At 36.8% G+C, this 25468-nt stretch overlaps 1 protein-coding gene and 1 long non-coding RNA gene across 8 annotated transcripts in view; one reads left to right on the top strand and one right to left on the bottom strand.

Moving 5' to 3' along the window:
• Positions 1–16597, bottom strand: part of LOC309800527 — a 59895-nt gene extending 43298 nt beyond the window's left edge. For 4 of the 6 annotated variants that reach the window (XR_014293473.1, XR_014293474.1, XR_014293475.1 and 1 more), the window contains exon 1: positions 16291–16376. This is a non-coding gene — a long non-coding RNA (uncharacterized lncRNA). Of the gene's footprint in view, positions 1–14725; positions 14885–16290; positions 16377–16518 lie in introns of those variants that run through there. The other 2 variants (XR_014293477.1, XR_014293472.1) reach the window with 2 other exon arrangements.
• The window catches only part of GORAB (golgin, RAB6 interacting), a 78065-nt gene continuing 68137 nt past the window's right edge, over positions 15541–25468 (top strand). The window contains exon 1 of one of the 2 annotated variants that reach the window (XM_082614687.1): positions 15541–16649. In XM_082614687.1, the coding sequence (XP_082470813.1) occupies positions 16358–16649 (292 nt within the window). In that variant the 5' untranslated portion in view covers positions 15541–16357. The remainder of the gene's footprint in view (positions 16650–25468) is intronic. The other variant, XM_082614688.1, reaches the window with a different exon arrangement.

Here is a 25468-nt window from a genome sequence, read left to right as displayed (position 1 = left end):
TGCATATAATTTCTCCCTTCTGCTTTGGCCCTAAGATGGTTCAGAGCCAAAATCGTTATGTAGCTCTAGAAAGTATATGAAACCTTGAAACATGGTTTTGGTAAACTACCCTCATTCCTGGCTCCATTTTATTTTTTCTGCTCTTACTTTCCCTTAATTTGGATTTCCTCATTTCTTTTAAAGTAAAATACATTGGCAAATGTGTGTACATACGTACCTATTCAATATATATGTGTGTGTATACATAAGCATCACCTCAAATTCTTTCGGGCCTAGGCAGGGCTATAAAGAGTACAAATTTATCATTTCTTGATATATGATTTACATTAACTAAAGGCAAGGGTACACCTTAGCCACATTACTATTTAGTCTCCATTTTATTAATGTAATCCAAAGATTATCTGGCCTAGAAATGTCTTAACCTTAAAATGGTTTCCAAACTGTCTACCCTTCTGAATATCAATGAGAGCTTCACTATATCTCTTATCCACATATTGAATCTTATGTAAATTCAATGACCAGAAAGAAACATTTTTTAATATTCAAAGTGATTGGCTAACTGCCATAATCTTAAAAAAAAACTATACAAAAACAATACTCTTTTGCTTTTGAAGCAAAAGAGTGCATTAAGAGCATGAACTCTTGAGTCAGACTTCCTGGATTAATCCCAATTACTAGGTGTGGCAACTTGGAAAAGTTACTTAAACTCTTTGTTCCTCAGTTTCCTTACCTGCAAAATGGGAGGGATAATAAGAAGGTTGTTGTGAAGATTTAAAAAGATAAACATGAGAACCTCTTAGAACAGAGAATGCCAAAATAAATGTTAGCTACAATTATTTTAATAAAATATTTTCCTGAAAGACATCTTTCCCAGAAACATTTTAGCATTCTATCATACAAATGATTGTTTCAAGGGATCCAGATCAAAGCTCATTCAGATTCTTTGTGAAAAACAAGTAATATAAATAAAACATGACCACTTTGACTTTTTCTATTTCCATTCATTTTGCCAAGCCACTTATTCAATAGCTACTTAAAGTTTATAACTAGGCATTTGCTCAAAATTCTCCATTTGATAAGGTGACTAAATTCTGTCAAAACTTTCCCAGGTGGTATATCCCCAAAGAAATGGTACTAGTCCATCTTACCCAGTTAAATCAAATTTTCCCTTTAAACTTAGACCTTTAAAACTGATGGCTTCCAAAATGTACGTTTAGTAAGTATAAAAGAATTCCTCTTCAGTGGTCTGCTGGAGCAGGCTGGCATCAACTGATAAGAGGTGACTGTGTGCATCTCTTCTTAACTCCACATTTCATATTTACACTATGGGAATCAAGAAATCAAGGTGGTTGCTGGCTTTTTTCTTTTCTTTCTGGAGAGCCTTTCATTAAACATTACCAGCAAATCATAGCCTCTAGCTCAAAAGAACCAGTCTTTGTGAAATCCCAGATTTAGAGTGTCTACATTATCTTTTACAGTGCAGTGTATTTTAAAAGCAGGTATCAGAAAACATCCTGATTTGAACATACGAAAGAAATACAGTGTAAAAAAAAAAAAAGTATGGGCCTCCCTGGTGGCGCAGTGGTTGAGAGTCCGCCTGCCGATGCAGGGGATACGGGTTCGTGCCCCGGTCTGGGAGGATCCCATATGCCGCGGAGCGGCTGGGCCCGTGAGCCATGGCCGCTGGGCCTGCGCATCCGGAGCCTGTGCTCCGCAACGGGAGAGGCCACAACAGTGAGAGGCCCGCATACCGCAAAAAAGAAAAAAAAAAAAAAAAAGTGTGTTTTTATCTATAATATTCCTACTTGTGAATCTAGCTTTCTATTCTGGTTTAAAATTTTGAGCATAAATCTTTTTAGATGAAATAACGGTAATGTGGTTTGATGATTCCACATACTCAATTAACTTGGAAATATTGATACATGATAGTAAGTCCTCTTAGAAATTCAGCCTGTTTTATTCAAAGAAGTTTAAATGCAGAATATTTTATTTTGCTCTGGAAATTTTATAAAGATGCTTTGCCAAAAGCACTAAATATTTGATTCTAGTTGTTAAGATTTGCAGGAACTGCTTTAAATTTATTATAAAAAGTAACAGCAACAGCAACACATTTTCCCCTTTCATTAAGGTAGTGAAAAACAGAACTTTAAGAGCTTTTCCATAAAAATGCTCTAAAATATTCCATTAAAATTAAAAGGCAATTGCCATTTCACACGTGGTCAGATTTAACTATTCAAAGTTATTTTAGGTATATCAGGCTCCAAAGACCAAACTACCTGAGAGTCCAGCTGTGTTCAAAGATCTCTAGAACTTAGCCTCCAGAGATGGATAGGGCTGACCAGAGAAGGGAAGAATAATTTGGGGTGCAATATTAGTATGCTATTCCCTCCAGTTCCTCACTTAATTATAGGTTTCTTAATGAAACAGTCATCCTGCAATGATCAGGGAGAAATCCACAGTAGAGACTTCCCTGGCAGTGCAGTGGTTAAGAATCCACCTGCCAATGCAGGAGACACGGGTTTGAGCCCTGGTCCAGGAAGATCCCATACGCCTCAGAGCAGCTAAGTCCGTGTGCCACAACTACTGAGCCTGTGCTCTAGAGCCCGTGAGCCAAAACTGCTGAGCCCGCGTGCTGCAATTACTGAAGCCCGTGCGCCTAGAGGCCATGCTCCACAAGCCCCCGCTTGCCGCAGCTAGAGAAAGCTCGCGCACAGCAACGAAGACCCAACGCAACCAAAAAATTAATAAATTAATAAATAAATAAATTTATTTAAAAAAAAAAAGAAATCTACAGTAGAGCAAGGAGCTTGGAACAAAAGCCCAATTCCAATATTGACAGCATGTGACCTCACATCAGCAATGGTGAATTGAGAGTCTTAATGGCAAGCAATCTTCCAAGGTTGTGGGAAATAATAACATTTCAGTTGAAATCTTATGCTCTCATGATTATAAAAAGTATTTTTTTAAATGCTACAATAATATGCATATTTGTCTTTAAATATTATACTCCTTCTGGTATGGTTCTCCTTGCCTAGTTTTGTTTTATAGCAATACTTCTGCATTTTAAATATGGTTCAAACATTAGCTGCCACAAAGATATGTAGTTTCATGCATGAATCACTCATTAATGTAGTTCTTAGGGTGGCCCATTATTCGTATGTTTAATTAGCCCTAGAATCAGATTGTTAAATACTTGTTTAAATGTCCCAAATATCAGGAAGTAAGTACCCTATATTTTTCAGGAATTTATTATTGACTTTTGTACTTAAACCTTAACAATCCTTGTTAGGGTCTCTCCCAGAACCCCAACAAACTTTGAAATAACTTACTTTTACTTTAGTGCCAGATGCTGATGTCTTTGGAATTTCATTTTTGGTAGAAAAGAGTTATCAAAAAAAAAAAAGTGAACTAATGACATAAGATTAAAAAACATGGACACAAAAGATATAGTAACTAAATTAAAAGGCCAAAAGACTTGCCAATAAGTCTTTATCTCTGAACCAGTGTTAGAAATAGGATATGGGGATAGGAGTGTTTTTGTTTGGTTGGCTTGTTTGTTTAGACTTAAGTGAAAAGTACAGGGCTTGAAGACATGCATATTTGGGGTATCATTCTGACTCTCCCATTTACTGTTTTGCCTGACCCTCAGGAAATCACTCAACTTCAAGTGATTTCTACATTTCATTAGATTTCCTTTCAGATCCATCAAAAAATGAGAAAAAAATAGTGAACATTATTTTAATGATCTTATTTATACAAATACGGTATACATTCTGAAAAGCTATAAAACAATGATAACTTTCAGGTTAGGCCACTGCCCTTCCTCAAAATATTCTGTTTAAGAACTTCTCAGCCTCTGCTTTAGAAAGATTTCTTATGGTAAAGTCTGGCTATAATGTTATTTCAGGTGAAGGACTCCTTCGACTTCACACACACATTACTTGCTGGCAGGCCACTGGCTTTTCTTCCCCCTGAATCGAGGAAAGGGCAATTTCTTGTCTACTCCCCTATGCATTTACTGTGAGCTCAACTCCATTTGGTGGAAAGCTGCCATACACTTATAAGAGCCTAAGGGATACTGGCTGGTTGTTATCTTTCTCTTGCTCACTCCCACCACACCAAGTGCCCTGGCAAGGTTGCTGCACCTGGACTCTGCATTCCCTACAGAGCACCTTGTTACCAAAATTGTGGAAAACTTGTACTAAGTTCAGAGAAGAGCTACTAAAATGATTAAGTGACTGAGGGGACCAATTTATAAGGAACTCAGAAATGTTTGGTTAAGTGGTAATTACCCTAAAAAAGGTGTGGTGGCTCTGGCATTAAGTTTGAATTCCAAACCATTCTTGGCAAAAAGACTTCCTTTCAGGCCTCTACATTCAGAAATGCTCCAAAGAGGGGGCAGAATCTCCCTCTTGTTTGGGCCCCCGAACCACTGCACAGGTTGCTTGGGTGATATTCCCACTTAAGTGTAATGACTTCTACAAACAAGCACGGAAGGAAAACTATCAAAGCAGAGAGCTCACTTAAGAAGGCTGAAGGATGCTTAAAGGCAAGTCTTCTTGGGAATCATGAAGAACAAGCCTGGGCTGTGACGGGCCAGTCCCTCCACCCCTGTTAAGCACCTATTCACACCCCATTGCCAATCTCTGCTCGATGGGTGGTACCATTTAATAAGAGCTGCTGACTGAGTCCAAGTGTGCAAGTCTGCCTAAAATACACTGCTGGGAATGTGGAGTCCTTCAAGAATGACAGTTCCCACTTGGCCAAAGAGGAAAATCTAAGAACACCTGTAACAGTTAAGGAGGCTGAAAGAGATAATTCCTCATAGCAGTATTTCCCAAAATGTCTTCCAGGTGATGTTACTATGTGTTACACATACTAAAAAAGAAAAGAGCTAAAAACTGGAACAAATGAAGCTTCACCTTGTGTGTATGTACATGATGTGTTTGTTAACAGTAACACCTCTCAGAGCCATTAATATGCTAAAGTCCGTTGTGTCTCACTAAAAGGGGTGGTGTGTACACTCTTTCCCAAATTCAAATTGAGCATGGAATGCTTTATTCCTTAAGTACAGGTTCTTTAAATTCACAGCCACTTCCATAATGCCATTTATTGGGTTAGCCAAAAAGTTCATTCAGGTTTTTGGTAGCATCGTTCAGAAAAACCAGAACAAACTTTTTGGCCAGCCCAATACAATGCTGCACTCAGTAAATAAACAATGAAATGTATGAATCAGCCTAAGCTAGAAAACAAATCTTAAATCCCAATCCACTCCTCTTTCCACCACATTGATATTCTAGTTACACTTCACTTACATGACTCTTTTTATCCTGTATAAATTAAATGAAATTTGTTTACTAGAAGCAGATTGACTACCTGAGGCTACTACAGCTCAAGCTTGAGGGCCTTCCACTTGCTTGAGGCTTCCAAGTCTCTGAAAGTAAGTGTGCACTTATAATATTGTAATCTTTATTTCTTAAGGAGGCCCCACAAAACTGTATAATCTTCATGTCCTACAAAACCTGCTGTTACCATATAAGATGAAAATGACTCAATAGTTTGTCACCAAATTTGTAAGTTATGATTGAGATAGCTGAACTTAAATTACTCATGATATGACAGACTAAAATTCACTTTAGATTACTCTCAGGTCACCTTTGAGAGAGAGGTATTCATCCTTCTGTGCAGGTAAAATGTAGATCCAAGTAAGAACTAAAAGTGGATTCATTCCCTCTATATGCTCCATAAGAACATTAGCTTCAACCATCTCACTTTTTAGAATTCCTCTTAGGACATTCATCACCTCTATTATTCTGTTTTTGCTTTTGTTTTTTAAAACACCTTACCCAATAGTATTACTTCTACTCTCCCTACTTCTCAGTATTTTAAGACCATGAATAGCCACTTTGAAATCATCACATTGTAAATATTACCACAGTTGAAATTCCTTCTGAAGACCATCTGAAGTTTCTGTATCATTTTTTTTCCTTGAGTAGGGACTGACATCTTTAAACTTGAACCCACAGTACTGCAGTTTGGCATTCCACTTCAATTCTTTAAAAGCTTCATTTATACTTGTCTTTTGGAATTTCCTGTAGGCTGCCTCAGATAAAATTTTCCAGTCTAATCTTCCTCTTGTCTGCTCTCTAGTTTGACATTATGCCTTCAAAATCAGATCTTATTATTTAATACAAAACACTTTATTACAGAATAGTAAATCAATAACATTAAAAGACTGACCTTGGTGATTCATTTATACTATGACTGATAAGCCAATGTTTAAGCTTTGACTATTGATAGTCAAAGCTTTGTAAATTTCTTCTAGACTATTCATAATTTAACAAGATATTCTAACAACCACACACGCAGAAATCACTATCCAACCACTTGTGTCTTAGACTAAATCAATGCTTTACTCTCTCATTTTTAAAGTAAACTTATAGCTAAAATTACAAAACTAGGACTGTGTATAAAGGCCAAACATTTTACCTTCCTCTGTTTGCTTCCTATTATCTTCCTGAGTTGGTGACTATGAAAATATGCTAAGCCCAAAATAACAGTTGTGCACTGCCAGGTCATCCTCAGTCCCACTTCCAGCCAAATGGGACTTCACAGACCTTTACAAGTCATAGTGTTTGTAAATATCCAAGGAAATTACTTCATTCAGTCAATTATTTCTGGAGAAAGCTGGCAGAATAACACAGTAATTAAACTGAAGACTAAACAGGAGACCTATTTTGCCCAGAAGTTCTAATTAATGCTTTTAATGTATTTTCATTTCTTAAATATGCTTGAAATAGCAGTGTAATAAAAAGGCATTGCCTCTTCATTGAGAAATATATTTAAAATATTCCAGTGAAGACAGTATATGGAAAAGGAAAGAGAAACTCAGTATGATTTCTTATTTTAAGTGTGAGGAATTCTGAAATCAAAAAACAACTGGATTCAAATGCAAATAGAATAGACATCCCAAAGCCAGGACATCATGTGGTCAAGACTCAGTTGTCTCTGTGCTAGATATTCACTTCATAGTGAATATGCTGTCTGCAGCATATTGCCCTCCGGTCTCCCTTTGGCTCCTCCAATTGGCCACCAGCATATTCTGATTCACCCATCCATCCATTCATTCATTGAGTCACCATCTCAAGTGACTTGTAATGTGACTTGTAATGTAGCCATAAACAGAAATACTTTCCCACATACCTCTCCTAGCTGCCTAATGGTTACACACTTGGAGACAGACAACAGTTCAAACACAAAGAAATAAATTAGAATTCAAAAGCTAATGGAAAGAGCTTTGAATGCTTCCCAAAGGAAAATGCAAACTGTTAAATTACTTGTAGTACTTCATTTTTACAAGCCTCTTGCTTACAAATAACCACCATCTTTCCTAGTACCTGATGCCATGAATACAAAGGTTAAAAAAAGGGAAACTTTTAGGCAATCTGTAACAGTCTAAAGAATGAAGTAAGAGAAGTTGGCAAAAATCAAGACCAGCTAAGGGAAACCAAGTCAGAAAATTCCAAGGTTGAGTGAAATTGGGAGAGTTAATGACTAAAAAGTGCTTCTGCTACACTTCACAAATATTTCTCATTTCTCTTTGTCAGGACACATGGTATTTCACTTACTAAAGATTCTTCTGGATGAATAAGCATACTGTTTTGAAAATGCAAATAACATGGAATTAAGAACTCAGTTACATAAGAATTTAATGAGATGTATGCCACAGTTCTTTATAAACTGAGGAATACTACAAAATCAGAATGGCAGGTAGGTAAGAGAATAGATTCTGGAGTCATACTGTCTGAGTTTGAGTCTTAGCTCTATTACTAACAAGCTATGCAAGTTTGGGCAATTCACAGCCTCTTGGTGCCTCAGTTTCCTCATCTACACAACGGGAATATGAGTTGAAAGTATTCCACAGTGTTGAAAGGCTTAATTAATATATGTAAAGCACTTAAAACAGTGCTGGGACTTGCACTGTTGACCAAAATGGAGTAAGAGGGATTGAATTTATGTTTCCTCCTAAAACAACCACAAACAAACAAGCAAATAGAATATATGAAACAATGATTTTCAAGACATAGGCAAAGGAGAATAGTTATCCCTGAGACATGGGAAACAAATGAAACAAGCCCTATGATTCCCCAATTTAATGCCTTGAGAGAGCTCCTAGGCCACCAAACGGGGTGGGGGAGAGGGGAGAATCCAGGCAAAGCCTGCTGGACTCCCTAGGTTGAGGAGATGAAGTTCAGAGTACCAGGAAAACAAGGGGGTCAGGATTTCCAAGACAGAGTACCAGAAAGGAAAGAGCTGCACAGGAAAGGAATGATGGAGATCAGCAGAGGGTCCCCTCAAATATGCAGCAGAATAGTGATCAGCACATGCATGTGAGGAAACTGTGTGAGGCCAGGGAAAGAACTATCCAAAAGCACCAGAGAATACAATACACAGCACCCACATAGGACCAGGAATAGGCGCTATTGCCACCAGTCAGACTGGAAAACCTCGTAATTTACAAAGCGTTTGGTAGAGTATTCAACAGATTCTTGCCGGAGTAGTAGGAAATAATTAGTTTTGAGTAAACATTTCTCTGGTCACATCTAACAAATTTTAAAAGTTAAAATTCTCAAAAAGATAAAACTATCTCCAAGTAACTTAACTGCATCTCAGAACAAAGCTCAAAAATATTTATAGGAAAACAAAAATAGCTAACACCCAACATGATAAAATTCACATCTTGAATCAAATCAAAGGTTACCAGGCATGCAAAGAAGCCAGAAAATATGAATCATATTGAAGAAAATAATTAATCAATTAGAACTGACCCAGAACTAACACAGATGTTAAAATCATCAGACAATGACATTATTTATCACTACTGTATTCCATATGTTCAGAAAGTTAAGGAGAGATACCAAAGATATAAAAAGATCCAAACAGAACATCTATAGAAAGAAACTACAATGTCTGTGTTGAAAAAATACACTTGATGGGATTAGTAGAAGGTTAGACATTGGATAAAATATTTGTGAATTTGAAGACACAACAATAGAAACTATACAAAATGAAGCAAAAAGAGGGAAAGAAAACCATGTTAAAAAATAAAAAGAGCATCAGTGAACTGCAGGAAAACTTCAAGTGGCTAACAAATGTGTAATGGAAACCCCAAAAGAAGACAGCAGGGAGGACAGAAAATATATTTGAAGAAATAATAGTAGTCTATTCCTTTTTATTACTGAATAGTATTCTATCACATGAGTAAAACACAATTTGTTTATCCAGTTATTAAGCAATAGACATTGGGACTGTTCCCAGTATTTTGCCTGATATGAATAAAACTTTTTTGTATATTCAAGTACAAAAAAACAAAAACAAAAACCAAAGGCAAAATAAAGACTTTTTTACATATATAAAAGCTGAAAGAATTCATCAACAGTAGACTTTAACAGTACTAGAAGAAATGTTAAGCCTTTTAGGAGGAAAATTATACCTGATGAAAATACGGATCTGCACACAGGAATGAAGAGCACAGAAATCTGTATCTATATGAGTAAATATATAAGACTTTTTTATTTAAATCTTTTAAAGAAATAATTGTTTAAATGAAGATAATAACAATATATTGTGAGATTTATAACATGTATAAGTTAAACGCATGAAAATAATAACAAAGGGCAGAAGAGAAGCAGAATATATATTTGTAAGTTTCTTATATGTGAAGTGTTATAATATTATGTGAATGTCAACTGTGATAAGTTAAAGCTGTATTTAAAGCTGTATACTATCATTCTAAAGCAACCACTGAAATAATAAAACAGAGTTATAGCTAATAAGTTACCAAAGGAAATAGAATCATTTAAAAACTTTAATGAAAAAGAAGATGGGGAAGGGGAACAAACAACAAAGAGAAATCAAAGACTGGAATATTTTGGTTTAAGGTTTAAGGCTTAGCTTAGAGGTTTAAGACCTAAACATAATAATCACATTAAATATAAATGGTATAAACACACTAATTAAAAGGCAGAAGTTGCTATATTGGCTAGAAAAGCAAGACCAATGCTGCCTAAAAGAAAGGTACAAGTATGTTAAAAGAAAAAAAAAAGATATACCATCCTAACATTATTCAAAAGAAAACTAGAGTGGCATATTAATATCAGACTAAATAGATTTAAGACAAATATTATCAGGCAAAAGGAGGACATATTTTATAAGTGGGTCTAATAATCAAGAAGACATACAATCCTAAGTGTTCATGCACCTAATAATAGGGCTTCAAGACATTAACACAATACTGAGAGAACAGCAAGAAGAAATGACAAATCCACAGTTATAGTAGGAGATTTCATTTCTCATCTCTCAATAAACAGAATAAGTAGACAGAAAGCCAGTAATAATATGGGAGACTTAAAAACCACAATCAAACAAAATTGACCTGATTGGCACTAATAGAACACTCTATCCAACAGCAACAGAATTCATGTTCCTTTCATTTGCACACAGAATATTTTCCAAGAGAGACTACATTGTGGGGCATAAAACATATCTCAATAAATATAAAAGGACTCAAATTATATATACTACTTACCTGATCACAATGAAATTAAACTAGGAATCAGTAGTAAGAGAGGACTCTAGAAATCTCCAAATATTGATATTTAAAACTAAACAACAGAATTTTAATCAATGACTCAAAGATAAAATCAAAAGAGAAACTAGAATTGAATGAAAAAAACACAGCACATCAAAATTCATGGGATTCTGCCAAAGCAGTACTTAGGAGAAAATTTATTGCACTAAACACCTATTTCGAAAAGAGAAAAGTTTTAAATCAACAACCTCAATTTCTATCTTAAGAAACTAGAAAAAGAAGAGCAAATGAAACATGAAGTAAGCAGAAGAAATAAAATTGTAAAGATTAGAGCAGAACTCAACAAAGTGGAAAACTAATAAACAATAGAGAAATTTAGTAATACCAAAAGCTGATTGTCTGAGAAAACAGAATTGCTAAACCTCTAAGGAGAGTGATCAGATAAAAAGAGATAAGATACAAATTACCAATATCAGGAATTAGAGAAGTGATAACACTGCAAAATCTACAGATATTAAAAGGATAATAAGTGTTGGGGTCCCCATACCACCCTAAGTTTTGATGATTAGCACTAGAAAGACTCAAAGAACTCAGAAAAACTGTTATACTTACAATTGCAGTTTATTACAGTGAACAGATATATATTAAAATCAGAAAAGGCAAAACACACAGAGAGGAGCCCAGAAGAAATCAGATATAAACTTCTAGTTGTCCTCTCCCAATGTAGTTGTATGGACAGGTCTTAATTCTCCCATCAATGATGTGTGACAACACATATGAAGTATTGCCACCAGGGAAGCTCATGTAAACCTTGTTGTCTAGGGTTCTTATTGGGAGTCAAGTCATGCAGGCATGGAACACCAACATCACTGATTTTAGCTATCCAGTCTCCAGCCCCTCCAGAGATCAAACTGATAAAGTATGGCCCAGAAATCCAGGTAAACAAAAATAGGCATTCACCATAAATCACATTGTTAGCATAAACTATCTGACAAGCACAAAGACCCTAGGCATATAAAGACAATCTTATCATGAAGGATGCTTAGAGGTTTTCTCCCAGGATCCAGTCAAGGGCCAGTTATTTCTTTGGAATGTGCAGAGTTTGAACATCACAAACCCTCTGAGCTAACCCTTTCCTGAACAATAAGAACATTATGAACAATTTTATGCCAATAAATTCAACAACTTAGATGAAACAAAGAAATATCTTGAAGGAAAAACTACCAAAATCACTCAAGAATAAATAATCTAAGTAGGCCTTTATCTATCAAAGAAATTCAATTTGTAGTTAAAAAGTTTCCCACAAAGAAAAATTCAGATGGCTTCACTGGTAAATTCTACCAAGTATATAAGGAAGAATTAATACCAATGCTACACAAGTCTTTCAGAAAATCAAAGAGAAGAAAACATTTCTCATTTGGTGAAACCAGTATTACCCTGACCCCCAAACAAGGGAAACATTACACAAAATTAAACTTTAGACCAATATCTCTCATGAACATATGCAAAAATTTTAACAACATTTTAGCCAATCAAATCCAATATACAAAAAGCATAATGTACTATACTACATCTAAGTAAAGTTTATCCCAGGATGCAAGATTGGTGTAACATTGGCCAGCTGATCAATGCAATTCACCATATTAAGAATCTAATAAAGAAAAATCATATTATCATGTCAATAGACCCAGAAAACACATGAAAGAAAATCCATTATCCATTTCTGATAAAAAAAACTCTTAGAAAACTAGGAATAGAAAGGACATCAACCTAATAAAGGACATCTACCAAAAAAAACCCTAAAGCTAGCACCACACTTAATGGTGAAAGACTTTATGCTTTTCCCCTAAGATCAGAAACAAGAAAGGATACCCAATCTCATTTTTCTATTCAACATTATACTGGTGGGTCTAGCCAGTGCAATAAGGCAAGAAAAGAAAAAAAGGTATGCAGATTAGAAGAAAGAAAGAAGTAAAACTGTCGTTTGCAGACAACACGATCATCCAGGTAGAAAATCCAATGAAATCTACTTTAAAAAATGCTGCTACAACTATTAAGTGTGTTGGGCTTCCCTGATGGCACAGTGGTTAAGAATCTGCCTGCCAATGCAGGGGACACAGGTTTCAACCCTGGTCCGGGAAGATTCCACATGCTGCAGAGCAACTAGCCCATGCACAACTACTGAAGCCCGTGCACATAGAGCCCGTGCTCTGTAACAAGAGAACCCATGACAATGAGAAGCCCGCGCACCACAATGAAGAGTAGCCCCCACTCACCGCAACTAGAGAAAGCCCACGTGCAGAAACGAAGACACAACACAGCCAAAAATAAAAACAAATAAATACAAAATTTAAAAAAAACAAAACTATTAAGTGTGTTTATCATGGTTGATCAACAAAAATTGATTTTATTTCTATATAGTAGACACAACATATTAAAAATTGAATAAAATTGCTATTTACAATAGCATCATGTTATTAATTACTTATGGATAAATCTGATAGATGTGCAAGACATATATTGAAAATTATGGGATACTGATGAAATGCTATTTTAAAGGCTTTATAAAAAATAAAATAGCATCTTGATTCTTTTCAGCCTATTTTTAAAATAAATTTATTTATATTTTATTTGTTTATTTTTGGCTGTGTTGGGTCTTGGTTGCTGCATGCAGACTTTCTCTAGTTGTTGTGAGTGGAGGCTACTCTTCATTGTGGTGCACAGGCTTCTCACTGTGGTGGTGGAGCATGGGCTCTAGGTGCATTGGTTTCAGCAGTTGTGGCTCACGGGCTCTAGAACGCAGACTCAGTAGTTGTGGCGCACGGGCTTAGTTGCTCCACAGCATGTGGGATCTTCCCAGATCAGGCATCAAACTCACGTCCCCTGCATTGGCAGGCACATTCTTAACCACTGTGCCACCAAGGAAGTCCCTGTTCCGCCTATTTTTAATGTTTTTTATTTACTAAACCATGAGGCCATGGCTGCAACTAGCAATAAGTAACAAATGGGGTTCATAGAAACTCATACTGGAAAGGAATCTCAGAATATATAAGATGTGGAAATGTTTCAATACTTAAGTTTGAAAGGTTTCTTCTTTCAATATTTATGTGAGCGCTCAGTAGGTGTCAAACACTGTTATACACTGAGTAAATAAAAGATGCATCAGCTGATCTTGTGGAGATATTAACTAGTAAAGGGAAACAGAAAATAAACAAATGCAAATAATTTAGGAGTTGTAATTAGTGCTAAATGAAAGTAATAAAGAACACAGAAATGTAGGTAAAAAACTGGGGTGCTATTTGGATAGAATAGGGTAGTCATTGAAGTCTAAGTGGACATTCAGGTCAAAACCTGAAGCAGAAAGAGCCAGCCAGATAAGGTAAAGATCATTACAGCCAAATGGAACAGGAGTTGGGAACACCTTGGGTAGGGCAGTAGGGGATGCCAGGAGAGACTGGCATGTTCTAAAACTCCAAAGAAAGCCAACCTGGCTGGAGTGTAGGGAATGTGGAATAAAGGGAAAGACAGCACAATGGTCATGTAAGAGGTAGGCAGGGATCAGATCATGCAGGCTCATGTAGGAACTGGGATTTTATTCAAAGGGCAACGGGAAGCTGTTCTACAGTTTTAAGCAGGCTATAGACATTAGATTTTTCTTTTCTAAAAAATTACTCTAGCTTCTCTGTTGGAGAATCAACTGGAGGCAATATAATAGTCTTAAGTTGTCACAGATGGTCCCCTTTTGCTACAAACACAAAAATGCTGTATACTACACAACGTGTTTTTATTTAAAAGAAAAAATACATCACAGAACTTAAAAGAAAGCAAAAAGAGATGTAGAAAGCAAATCCAAGGGGTACTCTACCTGAATGTGTGCTGGGGATTTGATTCCTAAACACATATGAAGACAAGATCACCGAAATAAAGTTCAGAGTGTGGAAAGGATGGTCCACATGGTAACAGAGGACTAGAAAAAACTCAGCCTACTGCTTTGTCAAAGCACTAAGGAAAACTGTTATCTCTGAGTTATATATATATATATATATATATATTTAAGGGCATCTACAGATACTTGAGGCCTGTATCATACTTGGGGGTTAGATCTAAATTTATATTACAAGTTTAAAAATTTACCTTAAATCTGGTTTAAAGCAAATGAAAGTTCTAGGGACCAGCAAAACCAATCTGTAGTCTCTCAATCCAAGATATAAAGGGCTCTCACAGAACTTTTTTGAAGATAAACTCCCAATAAAATATACATTATTTGAAGAAACCGGTCACCATGAGGAAGAGCTAACAGAAACAAAAAACAGTAGATTTAGAAGCTTGCAAATTGGAAATTATAACTTTATACAGACGTTATCTTTTACCATAATCTTGCTCATGCTTTGGTTCTCATTCAGGGTTAATGCAAAACTTTTAAAAATACCTTAATTTCCATCTCTATTATGATTACTGATACTTCTTGAAATCTACCCAAAGTGAGCTAAAGAATGTTTATGTATAAATTTTAACATGGGCCATACAAGGTGGTTCATTTTTATTAGATGGAACTAGATAGCTGATGCCTGTAAATGGCAAACTGAATTAACTACCAGAATGTACCGATCCCCATCTACTATTTTGAAGCTAGATTATCTGTATACTTGAACGTATTTAGTCTAGCTTCAAAAACTGGATGAATCTGGCTCCTCCAATCCTTTTGGATAGCATTTTTTTTAAATGTTAGGAAAAATGAGTCCACAGTTAAAATGAAGAGTTTGTGCACACCTAAATTTATGAAATCGCTTTTAAGTTTAAAAGAGTAAAGTTTACAAAGAGAATTCCAAACACCCTTCACCTTCTAATCACCTATTTAAGCTTGAAATATTCATTCCAACTCTTTTCTTGGTGTAGTAGTCTTTATTTCAATTTGTTTAAAAATACTGACACACTAAAACCAGAAACCACACATGTGATTTTTAAATTTAAGCCAAAACTGGTTTTAAAAATGAAAAACAGTGAAAAGAGAAACACGAAAAATGAAGTGGTCTCATTTAAATCATCCTGATCTATATGTACTTTGACAACGTTTGCATCTTTTAATCTCCAAAATCTTGCTTAAAGTGAGAAAATGGAAGCCCAGAGTAGTAACGTGTTCAAGGTAGTACCAGAACATTGAAATCAGGACTCCAGGAGGGAGAAGCCTAGGAAGTGTTTTCCCATCCCCAGCGCCGACGTTTTTACATTGTCTTCTCTGAACATAAAAACAGAGGACAGATCATTTTTAAGAGGGATTTAGACATCCCTTAGGAGAAAGGTTACAGATTAGCGAGAATCTTTCACAAAATCGAAGAACCAACTCCCAGTGAACAGAAATGAGTCGCTGCAGCCTGGGGGAGACCTGGCTACGCTGTTCAACGTGTCTGTTCCTTTTCCACTATTATACCCCAGCCCTCTGAAATGATTCTTTGTAATTAAAAGCCTAAATCTGAACATTCTTGAGTCAACTTGCGGGATGATTTCAGCGCAGTTTTGGAATAAGCCACTACAAGCCACGCACCGAAACCCTCCACCACCAACACGTAGAGTGCTCCGCCCCAATAAATTCGAGGGCGCCAAGAGGCAGCACTGTCCTCCCTTTCCGCCACCGACTCGTAGTCACTTCCTCACTGCCTGTTTATCTCCACCTTTATTTCCATCGCTATTTCCCCCTTTACCTCTTGAAGCAATAACCCAACAAGTATAGGAGACAGGGAGAAAGAGCAGCCAGGTCAGGGGAAATGAATGTCTGCGAGGCCACGATTTCTTCACGCAGTTTGTCCGGCACTGACGGAGAGAGCCTCGAAGAGAGCCGGGTCCGGCGGCAGGGGAGAGGGGGCCTTGCGTCCAGAGCTCGATGCGCTGATTGGTTGGTCAGCCGCGGCCGGGGAAGAACCCGGATGTACCTGGGTAGTTGTGTTGGCAATTGGGGTTCTGAGGTTTGGGCGTTCTAGGCGTGCAGGCAAATCGAGGCGGATGGCGCGGGGTTGGGCCGGATTCTCTGAGGAGGAGCTGAGGCGACTAAAGCAGACTAAAGGTAAAGGGACGGGTCTGCACAGATTTAATTCTTGGGTCTGTTAAGGGGAAGGGGCGGGGCTGCAGTTTTTGAGGGGAAGGGGGCGGGGAAAAGGGTTATCTGTGTTAGGGGAAGGAGCTATAAGTGGGAGGAGAGGCTTGAGAGGGCGCCAGAAGTGGATGTACTTGGAGCCACGGCTAGGGGAGGGGGGCAGGCACAGAGGACTGGGGTCTACTTTTAGAAAAGAGACTTCAGGTATTTATTTCAGGGATCTGACTTTTTCCGGTGAAAGGAAGGGGACTTGGGAGAGGAAGTGACCTATTAGGGGGATTGCTGCATAGACCAGTGGTTGGAGGGTTGGGGTCTGAGTAAAGGAAGGAGAAGGGGCGCACACCATATTAGATTTGTGATGAATTTATAGAAGCAGGCAATGATTGGGAAAAAGGATCACAGGGGTCTGAATAAATGCAAAAAGTTGGTGCTTTTCATAAGACATCTGGAGTCTTGCTTTCACCAGCCAGGTGATTTTTGCAGTTCTTTCCAATTCTTGAGAGTCAGCAAACCAAAAGGGTCTTTGAGAAGATAGATGTGAAATATCTAGCTACCTATCTACGCCTCTGTCCATCCATCCATCCATATCTACTGACTTTAGTGTAAGCTAAAATTTTGTGCTTCCTTCTCCAGCTTTATAACGTAATCATTGAATGGACTTGTACAATTTTGTTTCAATGAAGAAATTAAGCTTGCTGATACTTTGTGAGAAACTCTTGGTAATATAAAGTGTGCTTTGATTGTGGTTGAAATTTCGTAAAGTTCTGTACGGTGATACTGGCAGCGCACACCACTTCTGTGAGCTTACACCATTCTTGGTGCCATAACATACATTCTGGGAGAAAATTAAATAAGCTCTGCCATGCCTTTAATTAGAGTATGTGAGAAAACTGGATGTTTTCTCAGGTAAGCTTGTGCATTTTTAGCATGGTTCTGAAAATAATCTAGGTCTGACAAGTGGAAAAGGAAGTAAATTTGTAATGTAAGGCCAGTGTAGATTATGTAGATCGAGGAAATTTTGACTGGTCCAGAGACCTTTAAAAACATATCATAAAAGTTACACTACAGTTTGTAATTAACTGACATTCCCATGTTCAGATGTATGGAGTACTTGTACCCGTGCTTCTGGTCTGACCAGAAGTTACAGGTATCAGCATCTGCATTAGGGATGCTGATATGAACAAGGCCTCATCCCTGCCTTCAAAGAGCTTATAGTCTAATGAGGAGACAAACTATAATATAATGTGATAGTAGATGTTGTACAAGAGCTTGCTACAGAATTAGCAGGAACTTTACTGTGCTGGTGGTTGGATGGAGCTTGGCAAAATTTCACAGAGATTATGTGCTAGCAGAGGTGAGTTTGCCAGGGGAAAGAAGACTTACTGTAGAAGTCTGAGTTAAACATTGGGTTCATTATGTGGAACTACGTTTCTAAATATCTTCGTAATTTGGCATAGAGAGGGGGTGGAAGGACCTTAACTTAAAGACCTATCATTTCAGTGAGAGGTTAGAGCATAGACGTCAACTCACTAGTCTTTGATCACCTTAAGAAAACATCTCAGCATCTTTGTATACTCATAGCCAAACACTGATTGGTATATAGAAGATCTCCCAGCTCTGTTTCTAAATCTTTTTGTCTTGGAGCTCTTATTTATAAGACTAGAACAGCTGAATCTTTAATTTTTAAGGCTCCTTCCAGCTGTTCTCCAGCCTTAAAAATATATTTAAATAATCTATGAAGATGGAGTTGGTTGCCAGCAAAAATAAAGACAAGACTACTCTAGAGAAGCCCATATGGGCATTTGGGAAAGTCAAAAAGTTCTTAATAATCTTGTTTATATTGTTTATAATATTAAAAAGCTGGAAACAACCCAAGTGTTCATTAACAAGGGAATGGATAAATAAATTGTGGTATAATCATCCACTGGGCTACTATATGAATAGTATAGTAATATATAGGAATATAGTATATATAGTATAGGAATATATGATCTATAGTCACATGTATTAACATGTATAAATTTCATAAACTTAATATATGAAAAGAACAAATTGCAGAAGAATATATACAATCTGATACCATTTATAGAAATTCAGAATCATACAAAGCAGGTATATTCTTTTAGGAATATAGGAGATATATAAAGAAATTCAAAGGAATGAAACACAAAATTCAGGGTGGTGGGAAGGCAAGGGACTATGAACAAGAAGGGGCAAATACACTTTCAGAAGTACTGATAATTATGAAATCAGGTTAAGCCAATGTAAGCTGCAGTAACACATATCCCTAAAGTATCAGTTGTTTGAATAATAAAGATCTCTTTTTCACTCTAGTTTCATGTCTTCCATGGGTTGACATGGTCACTACACACCATGATTTGGTATTGTCATAGGAGTTCACCATGGCAGGAGAAGATTGAGAATTGAGCATTGGGAATTAAATGCTTCCACCACTAAATGACAGGTGTCACTCCTACTTATGTTTCATTTAGCAAAAGTAAGTCATATGACTTGGAGGACAGGAAGTAAAATTATCTTGTGTGTTCCAAAAGAGGGGTAATGTGTCAGTCCTTGAACATCAGTTACGTCTACTGTAGTCATGTTTTATAAAACTGTGTTATGAGTTTTTATAATTCGTACAAGTTGGATGTGTATATGTAACAGAGACATACATATTATTTAATGTATAGTTTATTTTGTAATGAAAAAAATTGTAAACAAACAGTGCTGTCAATTTCTAATTAAAGAAAATACTCATGAGTTCTTTTTTTTTAATTTTATTTATTTTTGGCTGCATCAGGTCTTCGTTGCTGCGTGCGGGCTTCCTCTAGTTGTAGCAAGCGGGGCCTACTCTTCATCACAGTGCATGGGCTTCTCATTGTGGTGGCTTCTCTTGTTGCGGAGCACAGGCTCTAGGCGCACAGGATTCAGTAGTTGCAGAATGTGGGCCCAGTAGTTGTGGCATGCGGCTCTCTAGTTGTGGAGAGCAGGCTCAGTAGTTGTGGCGCACTAGCTTAGTTGTTCCATGGCATGTGGGATCTTCCTGGACCAGGGACCGAACCTATGTCCCCTGCATTGGCAGGCAGATTCTTAACCACTGTGTCCCAAGGGAAGTTCTGAGTTCTTTTTTCTAGATACTAGTTCTTTGCCAGTTATATTATGAATATCTTCTCACAGTATGTAATTTATCTTTTAACTTTTAATGAAGAAAGTATTTAATTTTAATATGGACAAATTTGTTAGTTCTTCTTTTATAGTCAACATTTTCTGTGTTTTAAGAAATTAGCACCCTACTGTAAGTTCTAAAAGATATTAATCCCTATTTTCAATTAAGAGTTTTTAAAAATCGTTTTTATTATAAGCTGTAGCAGATTCAAAACATTGCGTAAAGAAATGTGTTTCTGATGTGTTTTAAAGTGTTGATTTGACATTTAAGTCCTTAATCCATTTGGTGAGTGTTTTGTTTGTTTTTATATGATATGAGGGATAGATCTGATTTCATCTTTTCCATATAGATAACCATTTTTCCCCCGGGTCCATTTATTGAAGAGATCCCACCTTTTGTTGTTGATTTGCTATGCTACCTCTGTTGTACAGCAGTGCTTCAAACATGTATGAGCTTGTTTCTCTGTTCTTTATTCTAATCCATTGGTCGTCTTATCTATTCCTGCACTGATACCACAGTGTTTTAAAGTTTTGCAATATTCCTGATAGCCAGTAGTCTAGTCCCCTTGTTCTTTTTCTTTGTAAGTTTCCTTGCTATTCTTGAACTTTTACCCCTTCATATAAAAATTTTGTGATTTTACCAAATTTCATGGAAAACCCAGTTGAAATTTTTGTTGGAATTGCATTGAGTCTTTAGATCAATTTGGGGAGATTTCACATTTTCACATTGTGAACACTACCACTAACACAGTATGTGTCTTCATTTATTTAGGTCTTCTTTAATATCTTCTAATAAAATTTTAGAATTTTTCCTGTAGAGGTTTTGAACACCCGCTTGCTAGATTTGTTCCTAGATACTTGATAATTTCTAGTATTGAAATATCTTCTCTTTAATTATATTTTCCAATTGCTGCTGACATATGAAGAATACAAACAAGCCAAAAGAAAAATCAACAAAAGATATGAATATATATTTCTTAGTAAGGGAAATATGAAGAGATGCTTATCACCATCAACAATCAGAATTGCAAATCAGGACCACAGTGAGATACTACTTCATACACATTTGATTGACAAAAACCAGTCTGATACTATTATATATTGAAGAGAAAGTGCATCCACAGGATCTTATACATTGCCAGAGGGAATGCACTTTGGAAAGCAATTTGACATTTCTCCTAAAGTTATACTTTATGACACAACAGTTCTTAGATGGTATCTAAGGTAAATTCTTGTACCTATACAGGAGGAGACATTAAAATTAAATTAGGATTAAAATTGAATGGCTAAAGCCACATGAACAATATGGATGAATATTGGCAATATCATATTAAGTTAAAGAAGATTACATCCACCATGACACCCTTTATATAAAGTTAAAACAAAATACAATTTTAAAGAAATATTTGTAGATGCAGTATGACATAAAAAGCAAAGGAAGGGAATGATCAACACATGATTCAAATGATGGTTGTCTTGGTAGGAGAAAGTAGAGCATAAAGGATATAGAACAAAGTTCACAAACTCAGCCTCTTGGATTGATTTAACGCAGAAATGTGTTTGTCTTTTTATTTTTCCTTTTTTGGATTATCTAACCTTTAAATTTCTTTTTAAATTAATAGTGGTGAAAATACTTCTAGTTCACTTCTCTTCCCAGTATATTCCTATTACCGTTGTTTTTGGATCAGACCAAGTGCTAGTTCAGCATTGAATTGTGAGCAGAAGTGTTATGTCACTACTGGATCAGAGCAATTAATTGCTGAACCAGGACCTTCCTGAGCTCTCTTCTCACCTGCCATGGGGGCTAGCAACACTAAATGGCTGTGCAGTCAGCCTGGAGCCCTAAGAGACTGATCAGCAGAAAGCTGCTGCTGGCCTTCAGTTGGCACATGGCATTAATGAGAAATAAACCTTTGTTGTTTAAAACCACAAAGATTCCAGGGTTCTTTGCCTCTACAGCATAACCTAGACTTTCTTGATTCATGCAATTCCCTATATTTTCCATAAAAATCTGAATTTTTCTGGTGAAAAATCAAAATGTCTGATAACACTGACCTAAATTTTTTAGTGACAGCTGCCATTTTTAATGGCTAGAGGTGGCTATGGATTGCCCCCTTTAAACTGTACTTCTGCTCCCAGTTTACCACAGTCTTCTGGATACTTGCAGCCCCCAATGTAAGTATGTAAAACAGTATGTTCCTTTTTTTTCCAGTTCTTCCTAAAAACCTAATTTTTTTTAAGAGCAGTTTTAGGTTCATGGCAAAATTATGAGGAAGATACAGAGGTTTCCCATTTACTCCCTGCCCCCACATGTACATAGCCACCCCCATTATCAACATCTTCCACCAGAGTGGCACATTCGTTATAACCTACATTGACCCATCATTATCACCCAAGTCTACAGTTTACGTTAGGGTTCACTCTTGGTGGTGTACATGCTATGGGTTTGGCCAAATGCATAATGTCATGTATCTGTCATAGTATACAGAGTATTTTCACTGCCCTAAACATCCTCTTTTCTCTTCCTATTCATCCCTTCTCTCCTCAGTCCTTAGCAGTCACTGATCTTTTTACTGTTTCCGTAGTTTTGCCTTTTCCAGAACGTCATATAGTTGGAATCATACAGTATATAGCCTTTTCAGATTGTTTTCTCTCACTTAGTAGTATGCAGTTAAGGTTCCTCCATGCTCTGTGTGGCTTGACAGCTTATTTCTTTTATTTTTAGCATTGAATAATATTCCAGTGTCTGTGTGTACCACAGTTTATCCATTCACGTACTGAAGGACATCTTGGTTGCTTCCAGGTTTTGGCAATTATGAGTAAAGTTTCTATAAACATCCATGTTCAGGTTTTCGTGTGGACATGAGTTTTTATTGCCTTTAAAATATCAGTGAGGGCTTCCCTGGTGGCGCAGTGGTTGAGAGTCCGCCTGCCGATGCAGGGGACACGGGTTCGTGCCCCAGTCCAGGATCCCACATGCCGCGGAGCGGCTGGGCCCGTGAGCCATGGCCGCTGAGCCTGTGCATCCGGAGCCTGTGCTCCGCAATGGGAGAGGCCACAACAGTGAGAGGCCCGCGTACCGCAAAAAAAAAAAAAAAATAGCAGTGAGCACGATTGCTATATCGTATGGTAAGAGTATGTTTAGTTTTGTGAGAAACCACCAAACTGTCTTCCAAAGTGACTACCATTTTGCATTGTCACCAACAACGGAAGAGTTCTGGTTGCTCCGCAACCTCACCAGCATTTGGTGTTGTCAGTGTTACAGATTTTTGGCCATTCTAATAGTTGTGTAGTGGTATCTTGTTTTAATTTGCATTTCCCTGATGGCATGTGATTTGGTATCTTTTCATATGCATATTTGCTGTATGTGTATCTTCTTTGGTGACAAGGTGTCTGTTAAAGGTCTTTGGCCCATTTTTTAATCAGGTTGTTTTCTTACTATTAAGTTTTTAGAGTTTTTTGTATATTTTAGATAACAGTCCTTTTTTATCAGATGTGTCTGTTGCAAATGTTTTCTCCCAGTTTGTGACTTGTCTTCTCATTCCTTTGACATTGTCTTCCACAGAGCAGAAGTTGTTAATTTTAATGAAATTCAGTTTATCAGTTATCTCTTTTATGAATAGTGCCTTTTGGTGTTATATCTAAAAAGTCATTGCTGTGCCTGAGATCATCTAGATTTTCTTCTGTGTTGTCTTCTAGGAATTTTATAGTTTGTAGTTTTACATTAGGTCTATAATCCATTTTGAGTGAAAGGCATAAGGTCTGTGTCTAGATTTATTTTTTATTTTTTATTTTTATTTTTTGTGGTACGCGGGCCTCTCACTGTTGTGGCCTCTCCCGTTGCGGAGCACAGGTTCCGGACGCGCAGGCTCAGCGGCCATGGCTCACGGGCCCAGCCGCTCCGCGGCACGTGGGGTCTTCTCAGACCGGGGAGCGAACCCGTGTCCCCTGCATCGGCAGGCGGACTCTCAACGACTGCGCCACCAGGGAAGCCCGATTTATTATTTTTTTTGCTTGAGGATGTCCAGTTGTTCCAGCACCAGTTGTTGAAAAGAATATTTTTATTCCATTGTATTGCCTTTGCACCCTTGCCAAAGATCAGTTGACTGTATTAATATGGGCCTATTTCTGGGCTCTTTGTTCTATTCCATTGATCTCTATTCTTCTGCTGATACCCACTGTAGTTTATAGTAAGTATTAAAGTCAAGTAGTGCCAGTCCAGCTTTGTTCTTCAATATTATGTTGGTTATTTTGGGTCTTTTGCCTCTCTATATAAACTTGAGAATCATTTTGTCAATATCCATAAAATACCTTGCTGGGATTTTGATTGGTATTGCGGTGAATCTATAGATCAAATTAGGATGAACTGACGTGGACATCTTGACAATGCTGAGTCTTCTTACCAATGAATATGGGATATCTCTCCATTTATTTAGTTCCCTGATTTCATTCGAGTTTTGTAGTTTTCCTCACAGATCTTGTACATATTTTGTTAGATTTATACCTAAGTAATTCTTTTTTATGAGTGCTAATGTAAATGTTACTGTTTTTTATATCAAATTCCACTTGTTCATTGCTGCTAGGAAAGTAATTGATTTTTGTATATTAATCTTGTATTCTGTAACCTTGCTATAATGACTCATTAGTTCCAAGAGGTTTTTTGTCATATGTTTAATCCTTAAGTGACCTGATTTGTTGTTTGGGAGTTTAAAAGTTAGCATTTTTAATCTCATAGATAGGTTCTGTGAAAATGCTAAATAAAATGGAAGCTGCATTACTGACTTTCAGAGGGATATTAATAATTCAGCTAACAAGTGTAACTGAAAGGTAAGCAGGCTCCATGACATTTTCTGATGGTGTGAATAAAGATGAGTAGCCAAGAATAAGTTTCTGTTGCAAGATGTAGTACTCTACTTTGTGTTTCTGTCTAAAGTCAACAATAACATTTTACTTTTGATTGTATGTCTTTGAAAATATTTTCTTTAATTCTTACACCAACTCCATGAGATAAGTAGAGCAAGTAAATTTTCAACCAGTTTGACAGATGAAGAAACTGAGGTATAGAATAATTAATTGACTTGCCTAAGGTTACTGAGGTGTGGAGAAAAGCAACACCAGAACTTTGACTCCAAAGCTTTTAACTCTCCTTTGGGAAATTTAAATATTAAGCTTATGTTGTTTCAAAGGTCAATATGCAGGATTTAAAAAACCCATTTAGTTCATTCATTAGAACTTATCATAGTTTCATTTCTCAGGCATTTTGTAAAGAATATCTCTTACAGATCTTATTTAGTATAGTATGAATGTGAGTCAAGATTCTCCAGTTGTCTGACCTACAAGGTTAACACTGGTATGGACAATCCAAAAAGTACAATAGAAGTGTTATCATTTAGTTCGTAATGCTTTTAAACAAAATTTCTCCTGATTGTTTTATCTTCCTCTATTGCTTTGCTCAGGCTGCTATTAAAATTAACTTGCATACATTGATTAAAGGCTAACTACACTTTGGGGAACACAGCCCTGGACTGTTTGGAAGATGAAAGAAAACAATGTAGGGTTAACTAGCATTCCTGAAATTGAGAGACTTCATTCAGCTATACTTTGTGTATCATGTCTACCTATGT

Source organism: Mesoplodon mirus (assembly GCF_964341445.2).
Source record: "Mesoplodon mirus genome assembly, chromosome: 3".
Classification (NCBI taxonomy): domain Eukaryota; kingdom Metazoa; phylum Chordata; class Mammalia; order Artiodactyla; family Ziphiidae; genus Mesoplodon; species Mesoplodon mirus.
The sequence above is the reverse complement of the archived record's forward strand: the minus strand, read 5'-3'. Positions and strand labels throughout refer to the sequence as shown.